Genomic DNA, 10,998 nt, shown 5'->3' with positions numbered 1-10,998 from the left:
ATGAACCTGTGGTGCAATATGTCTGACACAATACACCACAGATCATACAGGGAGAATTTTCTCACATAACATGTTTTTCTGCATTTGGCCATATATGTGCATTGGATCAGAATCTCTGTGGAAGGCAAGTCAGAGAGTAGAGGTGGTGCAAATACTTGGGTTACTTCAGTTACCAAGAAAAAAAGCTAATTGTTTGAAACAGAGGAAGTACTACCTAGACATATTGGTTTAGCATGCTCATTTCTGTCTCCATTTAAAAACATTATTCCGTGCCTGTGCTTAATAAACATATCCCAGGGCTGTGGACAGGTACAGTGCTATAGTGGTTATGTTTTAAAAGACGTAGGTAGGGATTCTCTGTGGGTCAGGATCCAGACACTGGACAATAAAGAAGTAAACAGCGAAGAGAGACACAAGAGAGGATATTCAGTTTGGCTTTGCTATCCACAAAAGTTTACTCCGCTTAATTAAGTTTGATATTTTCTCTGCAGATCCTACAAGCATTAGGGAGTGAAGATTCTTTATTTATCTGTTGAATGCAATCCCCTGCCGAATCCCCACCTCCCAATATGTCAATTATACCTCAACTGAAAGAACTCTGTTTTCCAATGCTTCTATTCAAACCAACAAGACAACAGCCAGTAAACAAACACCTTTATAACTCACTAGCTAGCCTTGTGAGGGAAACGCTGAGGTGTCGAGCATGGTGTAATGTGATATTATATACAGTGACGTAGCACATTACCCAATACAACATCGAGGACCTGGGCATCTGGTGGGACCAGCAGTATCTAGCACCTGTGCTTGTGATTCGAATGAGATGCGGCTGTGACTGATCTGAGTAGAAGCTGCAGCACAGCAGGCCTTATCGGGGGGGGGCTTGTGACATCAAAGAGACTGTGGTAGATAACCTAGGGAGATGTACTCAGGGAACCAGCCTAGGCCACATCTCACACACACACACACACTGAAAGACTCCTGTCATTAATAAATAATGAGTAGAGAGCAAGTCGTGACTGACTAATACACAGCCCTAACCAGGAGCTTCTGTCTGACACACACTTCTAACTGCTACTGATTGGTAGACATGTTGGTTAAAATATTAAATCTCTCTCTCTCTCTCAAACTTTGATGCAGTAATGTCCATTCCATCAGGACAGTAAATATAATAGAGGGGTATCTGAGGTGAAGTGTCTCTGGTTCTCTGTCTCCTGGGGGAGGTGAGGTGTTGAGCAGGGCTCAGAGTGAAAGCCCTCCTGAGCTCCTTCAGCTGGTTGGCAGCCAGCAGGGGAGGTGTACATGTCATTCTCCCTGACAGCCAAAAGGGGCGCACTGGTTCTGTCCACACAGCTTAGACTGCTGTGAGGGAGTGGAGATAGGGGCTGGCTGTGAGACAGTCTTCTGTAGGGAAACAGTGGGAGAGAGTTAACATTTGGAACTGTGACAGTGCCCACCCCTAATAGTACCTATTCCTGATACAATGACAGGAAAACTCACAAGGAATGTTCATAGCAAGGAAATATTCCGCTAAAGGGACTGCATACATTTGATTGTTGATCAAAGAAGTCAAAGAAGAAATGTAAAATCATGAAATGTGTTCTGTTGTCAGTGTACCGCTGGGTGTCACCATGGTGACGTGCTCGCTCTTAGTAAGCACTTCCATTTAAGGCACATGACACACACACACACACACACACACACACACACACACACACGAGAGGCTTCAAGCATTTTGGACACACTTGGGTCCCCCCCCCCCCCCCAAGTCATTCGTCTTCTGCCCTACTCACCTGTGTCTGTTTGCGGGTGGGCCGAGCTGGTTGGTTGTCGGGGTGGTTGGGCGCCCATGGCCCCAGGCTCTGATTGGAGTAGAAGTCCATGGGGTACACCTCCTGCCAGCCCACCTGCTGCAGAGCCACAGCTGCCTGGTAGAGGAGAAGAGGGGAGGGAGAGCAGTGAGGACAGGACAGCAGTACATACACGTCCATTATACTGTACATACAGCCCATCATACTGTACATACAGCCCATTAAACTGCCCACCATACTGTACATACAGCCCATCATACTGTACATACAGCCCATTAAACTGCCCACCATACTGTACATACAGCCCATCATACTGTACATACAGCCCATTAAACTGCCCACCATACTGTACATACAGCCCATCATACTGTACATACATGTCCATCATACTGTACATACAGCCCATCATACTGTACATACAGCCCATTAAACTGCCCACCATACTGTACATACAGCCCATCATACTGTACATACAGCCGATCATACTGTACATACAGCCCATCATACTGTACATACAGCCCATCATACTGTACATACAGCTCATCATACTGTACCATACAGCCCATCACACTGTACATACATCCCATCATACTGTACATACAGCCCATCAAACTGTACATACATCCCATCATACAGCCCATTATACTGAACATAGAGACCATCATGCTGTACATACTGCACATACAGCCCATCGTACTGTACATCACACATCCCATCATACTGTACATCATGCTGAACATACATCGCCTTTTCCTATACTGTACATACAGCCCATCATACTGTACATACAGCCCATCACACTGTACATACTGCCCATCATAATGTAGATACAGCCCATCATACTGTACATACAGCCCATCACACTGTAGATACAGCCCATCATACTGTAGATACAGCCCATCATACTGAACATAGAGACCATCATACTGTACATACTGCACATACAGCCCATCATACTGTACATACAGCCCATCATACTGTACCCTACAGCCCATCATACAGCCCATTAAACTGCCCACCATACTGTACATACAGCCCATTAAACTGCCCACCATAATGTACATACAGCCCATCATACTATACATACATGTCATCATACTGTACATACACAGCCATCATACTGTACATACATGTCATCATACTGTACATACAGCCGATCATACTGCCCATACATGTCATCATACTGTACATACATGTCCATCATACTGTACATACAGCCCATCATACTGTACATACATGTCCATCATACTGTACATACAGCCCATCATACTGTACATACAGCTCATCACACTGTACATACTGCCCATCATAATGTAGATACAGCCCACCATACTGTATATACAGCCCATCATACTATACATACATGTCATCATACTGTACATACACAGCCCATCATACTGTACATACATGTCATCATACTGTACATACAGCCCATCATACTGCCCATCATACTGTACATACAGCACAGCCCATCATACTGTATATACATGTCATCATACTGTACATACATGTCCATCATACTGTACATACATGTCCATCATACTGTACATACAGCCCATCATACTGTACATACATATCATCATAGTGTACATACAGCCCATCATACTGTACATACATATCATCATACTGTACATACATGTCCATCATAGTGTACATACAGCCCATCATACTGTACATACACGTCCATCATACTGTACATACACGTCCATCATACTATACATACATGTCATCATACTGTACATACACAGCCCATCATACTGTACATACATGTCCATCATACTGTACATACATGTCCATCATACTGTACATACAGCCCATCATACTGTACATACAGCCCATCATACTGTACATACATATCATCATAGTGTACATACAGCCCATCATACTGTACATACACGTCCATCATACTGTACATACAGCCCATTATACTGTAAATACATGTCCATCATACTGTACATACAGCCCATTATACTGTACATACAGCCCATCATACTGTACATACAGCCCATCATACTGTACATACACGTCCATCATACTGTACATACAGCCCATCATACTGTACATACAGCCCATCATACTGTACATACAGCCCATCATACTGTACATACAGCCCATCATACTGTACATACAGCCCATCATACTGTACATACAGCCCATCATACTGTACATACAGCTTATCATACTGTACATACAGCCATCATACTGTACCATACAGCCCATCACACTGTACCATACAGCCCATCACACTGTACATACAGCCCATCACGCTGTACCATACAGCCCATCACACTGTACCATACAGCCCATCACACTGTACCATACAGCCCATCACACTGTACCATACAGCCCATCATACTGTACATCATGCTGAACATACAGCCCATCATACTGTACATCATGCTGAACATACAGCCCATCATACTGTACATACAGCCCATCATACAGCCCATTAAACTGCCCACCATACTGTACATACAGCCCATTAAACTGCCCACCTTACTGTACATACAGCCCATCATACTATACATACATGTCATCATACTGTACATACAGCCCATCATACTGCCCATCATACTGTACATACATGTCCATCATACTGTACATACAGCCCATCATACTGTACATACAGCCCATCATACTGTACATACACGTCCATCATACTGTACATACAGCCCATCATACTGTACATACAGCCCATCATACTGTACATACAGCCCATCATACTGTACATACAGCCAATCCTACTGTAATACAGCCATCATACTGTACATACAGCCATCATACTGTACCATACAGCCCATCACACTGTACATACAGCCGCTCATACAGCCCATCATACTGTACCATACAGCCCATCACACTGTATCATACAGCCCATCATACTGTACCATACAGCCCATCACACTGTACCATACAGCCCATCATACAGCCCATCACACTGTACATACAGCCCATCATACTTGTACAAAGTTCATAATCAAGGCTTTGGGCCAGTTCCATTCCAGTCATTTTCCATTGAGAACATGTATATGATTTAACTACTGAGCTGCCTGTAGTTGTTCTTTTCAATTCATGATTTCAATTCCTACTCATTTCCACAAATGACTGGCATTGGTATGTCATTGAGGTAGGGAGTGGGCTGATGGAAAAGGCAGAAGTGTTAGTGTTGGCCGAGAAGGAACAGTGAGGGAGAAGAGCACTGTATGGGGCACAGCTTTATTCAGAGAACCATGGGACAATGTCTGACTTCACACATGCCAGACAGGTGTCAAAATATTGAGTGGGTGTCACTTTATTTCTACCTACCTAACTGTATGCTTCCTAAATGGCACCCTATTCCCTTCATAGTGCACTATATAGGGAATAGCCTTTATAGTGCACTATATAAGGAATAGGGTGCCATTTAGGACACACAGTAGTGCAGAGCAAACAGGTGTTGGACAAGAACTAACACACTGCTTTACCATGTGCGAGAATTACTTTGAGCCAATGATTCATATTGGCTATGAATGGCATTAGTGAACATTAAGATAGAGATAAAAAAAGAATTCAATTTATAATACAGAGGATTTTCCAATTATCTCTATTAAAAAGACACGGGTCATGGAGAGATTTAATTTGATAAACAATTATGTAAATGATAAACAACTCTTGTATTGTACATGTTCTGCCTACAGTTTCAAACATTTCCCCTTTGTTATCATGTTAAACCATGTCGATACTAGAGCCTGGACGATACCAGTATTGTGGCAAGGAAACAAAACACAAACCGGATTTAACTTTCAGGAAAACAGCCCTAATGCTGGAAATAAACTTCATTTTGTTGTCATCCAGAGTCACATTTATTTACCAAGCTATACCACACAGTATTTTATATTCAGCTGGTTTTTAAAGGACCAAAGAGTTGTCTGCTTCATGTTTTCATTTTTTCCATGGAAAGAATATTGCAATACTGGTATCATCACAGCTCTAGTCAATAATGCAATGTACTCTTATCAATCACTCATTTCTCTTTCATCTTTCCCCCTTTCCTTTCCTCTCATCTCTACTCTCTTCAGCTCTAATCTATCTCCTCCCTCTCCCTCTCCCTGTGTAAACTAGCTGCTCCTGCTAATCCCTTCACTGACAGGAGGCAAGTGTGTCTTATTGACTATAAATATAACATGAGACGCTCTGAAAATAACCAATGCTCCCTCTCCACTCATATCTCTCTTCCCCCTCATCTCTCTCCTCCCTCATCCACCAATATCTCACATCCCTCTCCTCCCTCATATATCTCTCCTCCCCAACTCTCTCCTCCCTCATCCGCCCATATCTCTTCCCTCTCCTCCTTCATCCCCCCATATCTACCTCTTCCCTCTCCTCCCTAATCCCCCATACCTCTCTTCCTCATATCTATCTCTTCCCTCTCCTTCCCATACCTCTCTTCCTCATATCTACCTCTTCCCTCTCCTCCTTAATCCCCCTATATCTCTCTCCTCCCTCATCTCCCCAGTTCCTAATGCGCCACAGAGGAAAGCAGGGAAAACAGACGCAGATAGTCTATTAGAGAAGAGGTGAATTAACTTATCAAACGTACACACACAAACGCAGACAGCGCAAATCATTCATATGTATTGATAGTATCTGAAAAGGGCCGTCAAGGAAGCCAGGGAACATCTTACTAGAAGGCTTCTGAACACAAATGAACGTCATGGAGGGATATTACTACTGGGCGAATCACAGTCACACAGCGTCTGTAGTATTAGTTAATATCATAGCAGCAGCATAAACCGTGCATTATCACAGATATGGAATGTACTGACCTTGGACCATAGCTTAAAATAAGACCATGATGATGCTAATGCCCATACGACGGGCACCTTTCCCATTAGGAAACTAACCTAATATCTAAGACAATTAGTGTCTTAGTCACAATGTAAACTGTCCACTTTAAGCGTATTACTCATTTGTAAACAGTAATGACTGATGCTTACATTAACACCTCTTCGTGTCTCTAAAATGCAGCCCACCTCATATTCATACTCCTGGGCTTGATATCACTGTGCAACCAAAGCCTGTCTTAAGGGACGCACTACCTCCATAGGAGTACAAAAACAAACATTTGCTTATCATATCCATCTCTTCCTAGTTAGAAAAACAAGCTGCAGCTGGGGTGCAGTGTGGCGAGGCCCCCAGCGAGGGGAGCTGGTCTGCTGTGCTGTGGTGTGAGAGAACAACAGTCAGTCAGTCAGTGTGAGAGAGAGAGAGAGAGAGAGAGAGAGAGAGAGAGAGAGAGAGAGAGAGAGAGAGAGAAGAGAGAGAGAGAGAAGTGCAACCATTGAAGAACAAAACCACATTGTAAATACAACCAATATTTATATGTTTATTTATTTTCCCTTTTGTACTTTAACTATTTGCACATCATTACAACACTGTATATAGACATAATATGACATTTGAAATGTATTTATTCTTTTGGAACTAATGTTTACCGTACATTTTTTATTGTTTATTTCACTTTCGTTTTATTATCTATTTCACTTGCAATGGCAATGTAAAAATATGTTTCCCATGCCAATAAGCCCCTTAAATTTAAATTGAATTGAGAGCAACAGAGCTGAAAGACAGAACATAGGGGCTCCTACTGAAGAGCTTTGTCCATACCCGCCTCTCTCCCCAGACCCATCCAGCCCACCTCTCTACCCCCAGGCCCATCTAGCCAGCCTGCCTCTCTCCCCAGCCCCATTCAGCATGTCTGCCTCTCTCACCAGACCTATCCAGCCCACCTCTCTACCCCCAGCCCCATCTAGCCAGCCTGCCTCTCTCCCCAGCACCATCTAGCCAGCCTGCCTCTCTCCCCAGCCCCATCCAGCCAGCCTGCCTCTCTCGCCAGCCTCATCCAGCCAGCCTGCCTCTCCCCAGCCCCATCCAGCCAGCCTGCCTCTCTCCCCCAGCCACATCCATCCAGCCTGCCTCTCTCCCCAGCCCCATCCATCCAGCCTGCCTCTCTCCCAAGCCCCATCCATCCAGCCTGCCTCTCTCCCCAGCCCCATCCATACAGCCTGCCTCTCTCCCCAGCCTCATCCATCCAGCCAGCCTGCCTCTCTCCCCAGCCCCATCCATCCAGCCTGCCTCTCTCCCAAGCCCCATCCATCCAGCCTGCCTCTCTCCCCAGCCCCATCCAGCCAGCCTGCCTCTCTCCCCAGCCCCATCCATCCAGCCTGCCTCTCTCCCCCAAGCCCCATCCATCCAGCCTGCCTCTCTCCCCAGCCCCATCCATCCAGCCTGCCTCTCTCCCCAGCCCCATCCATCCAGCCTGCCTCTCTCCCAAGCCCCATCCATCCAGCCTGCCTCTCTCCCCAGCCCCATCCATACAGCCTGCCTCTCTCCCCAGCCCCATCCATCCAGCCTGCCTCTCTCCCCAGCCCCATCCATCCAGCCTGCCTCTCTCCCAAGCCCCATCCATCCAGCCTGCCTCTCTCCCCAGCCCCATCCAGCCAGCCTGCCTCTCTCCCCAGCCCCATCCATCCAGCCTGCCTCTCTCCCCAGCCCCATCCATCCAGCCTGCCTCTCTCCCCAGCCCCATCCATCCAGCCTGCCTCTCTCCCCAGCCCCATCCAGCCAGCCTGCCGCTCTCCCCAGCCCCATCCATCCAGCCTGCCTCTCTCCCCAGCCCCATCCATCCAGCCTGCCTCTCTCCCAGCCCCATCCATCCAGCCTGCCTCTCTCCCCAGCCCCATCTATCCAGCCTGCCTCTCTCCCCAGCCCCATCCATCCAGCCTGCCTCTCTCCCCAGCCCCATCCATCCAGCCTGCCTCTCTCCCCCAGCCCCATCCATCCAGCCTGCCTCTCTCCCCAGCCCCATCCAGCCAGCCTGCCTCTCTCCAGCCCCATCCATCCAGCCTGCCTCTCTCCCCAGCCCCATCCAGCCAGCCTGCATCTCTCCCCAGCCCCATCCAGCCAGCCTGCCTCTCTCCCCAGCCCCATCCATCCAGCCTGCCTCTCTCCCCCGCCCCATCCAGCCAGCCTGCATCTCTCCCCAGCCCCATCCAGCCTGCATCTCTCCCTCCAGCTCCATCCATCCAGCCTGCCTCTCTCCCCCCAGCCCCATCCAGCCTGCCTGCCTCTCTCCCTCCAGCTCCATCCATCCAGCCTGCCTCTCTCCCCCAGCCCCATCCAGCCTGCCTCTCTCCCCCCAGCTCCATCCATCCAGCCTGCCTCTCTCCCCCAGCCCCATCCAGCCCACCTCTCTACCCCCAGCCCCATCCAGCCAGCCTGCCTCTCTCCCCAGCCCCATCCAGCCAGCCTGCCTCTCTCGCCAAACTCATCCAGCCAGCCTGCCTCTCCCCAGCCCCATCCAGCCTGCCTGCCTCTCTCCCCAGACCCATCCAGCCCACCTCTCTACCCCCAGCCCCATCTAGCCAGCCTGCCTCTCTCGCCAGCCTCATGCAGCCAGCCTGCCTCTACCCAGCCTCATCCAGCCAGCCTGCCTCTCCCCAGCCCCATCCAGCCTGCCTCTCTCACCAGCCCCATCCAGCCAGCCTGCCTCTCTCTCCAGCCCCAGCCTGCCTGCCTCTATCCCCAGCCCCAGCCAGCCTGCTTCTCAACCCACCCCCATCCGGCCAGCCTGACTCTCCCCCTCCATAGCCCCATCAAACCTGCCTGCCTCTCGCCCTTCCTAACCCAATCTAGCCTATAGTACCTGCATTTCTCCAAAGTCCCATCTAGCCTGTCTGCCTCTCCCAGCCTGCATGCCTCTTTCCCCAGCCCCATCCAGCCAGCCTGCCACTCCCCCTAGCCCCATCCAGCCAGCCTGCCTCTCCCCCCAGCCCCATCCAGTCAGCCTGCCTCTCCCCCTAGCCCCATCCAGCCAGCCTGCCTCTCCCCCTAGCCCCATCCAGTCAGCCTGCCTCTCCCCCTAGCCCCATCCAGTCAGCCTGCCTCTCCCCCTAGCCCCATCCAGTCAGCCTGCCTCTCCCCCTAGCCCCATCCAGTCAGCCTGCCTCTCCCCCTAGCCCCATCCAGTCAGCCTGCCTCTCCCCCCCCAGCCCAATCCAGCCAGCCTGCCTCTCTCCCCCAAACCCCATCCAGCCAGCCTGCCTCTCTCCCCCCAGCCCACTCAGCCTGCCTCGCTCCCCCAAACCCCATCCAGCCAGCCTGCCTCTCTCCCCCAGGCCAATTCAGCCAGCCTGCATCTCTCCCCCAGCCCCATCCAGCCAGCCTGCCTCTTTTCCCTAGCCCCATTCAGTCTGCCTCTCTCGCCAGCCTCATCCATCCAGCCTGCCAGTCTGCCTCTTTCCCCTAGACACATTCAACCAGCCAGCCAGCCAGCTTGCCTCTCTCCGGCCCAATCCAGCCAGCCTGCCTCTCTCGCCAGCCCCAACCAGCCAGCCTGCATCTCTCCCCCAGCCCCAGCCAGCCTCTCTCTCCAGCCCCAGCCTGCCTGCCTCTCTCCCCAGCCCCATCCAGCCTGCCTCTTTCCCCCAAACCCCATCCAGCCTGCCTCTCTCCCCAGCCCCATCCAGCCTGCCTCTTTCCCCCAAACCCCATCAAGCCAGCCTGTCTCTCCCCAGTAACCATCCGGCCAGCCTGCCTCTCCAACCTCCCTAGCCCCATCAAGCCAGCCTGCCTCTCTCCCCAGCCACATCCAGCCAGCCTGCCTCTCCAACCTCCCTAGCCCCACCTAGCCAGCCTGCCTCTCTCCCTCACTAGCCCCATCAAGCCAGCCTGCCTCTATCCCCAGCTCCATCGAGCCTGCCTCTATCCCCAGCCAGCCTGCCTCTATCCCCAGCCCCAGCCAGCCTGCTTCTCTACCCACCCCCATCCGGCCAGCCTGACTCTCCCCCTCCATAGCCCCATCAAACCTGCCTGCCTCTCGCCCTTCCTAACCCCATCTAGCCTATAGTACCTGCCTTTCTCCCTAGTCCCATCTAGCCTGTCTGCCTCTCCCAGCCTGCATGCCTCTTTCCCCAGCCCCATCCAGCCAGCCTGCCTCTCCCCTAGCCCCATCCAGCCAGCCTGCCTCTCCCCCTAGCCCCATCCAGCCAGCCTGCCTCTCCCCCCAGCCCCATCCAGCCAGCCTGCCTCTCCCCCAGCCCCATCCAGTCAGCCTGCCTCTCCCCTAGCCCCATCCAGTCAGCCTGCCTCTCCCCCAGCCCCATCCAGTCAGCCTGCCTCTCCCCCTAGCCCCATCCAGTCAGCCTGCCTC

General features: G+C 50.4%; 1 protein-coding gene across 4 annotated transcripts in view; it reads right to left on the bottom strand.

The window, feature by feature from the left end:
* Positions 1 to 876: 876 nt before the first annotated feature.
* The window catches only part of LOC135546468 (2-(3-amino-3-carboxypropyl)histidine synthase subunit 1-like), a 106,347-nt gene continuing 96,225 nt past the window's right edge, over positions 877 to 10,998 (bottom strand). For 3 of the 4 annotated variants that reach the window (XM_064974908.1, XM_064974907.1, XM_064974905.1), the window contains 2 exons: positions 1,791 to 1,925; positions 877 to 1,401 (listed from right to left, as the gene is read on the bottom strand). In XM_064974908.1, the coding sequence (XP_064830980.1) occupies positions 1,303 to 1,401; positions 1,791 to 1,925 (234 nt within the window). In that variant the 3' untranslated portion in view covers positions 877 to 1,302. The remainder of the gene's footprint in view (positions 1,402 to 1,790; positions 1,926 to 10,998) is intronic. The other variant, XM_064974906.1, reaches the window with a different exon arrangement.

Source organism: Oncorhynchus masou, chromosome 9 (assembly GCF_036934945.1).
Source record: "Oncorhynchus masou masou isolate Uvic2021 chromosome 9, UVic_Omas_1.1, whole genome shotgun sequence".
Lineage (NCBI taxonomy): Eukaryota > Metazoa > Chordata > Actinopteri > Salmoniformes > Salmonidae > Oncorhynchus > Oncorhynchus masou.
This window is presented reverse-complemented; position numbering and strand designations above follow the sequence as displayed.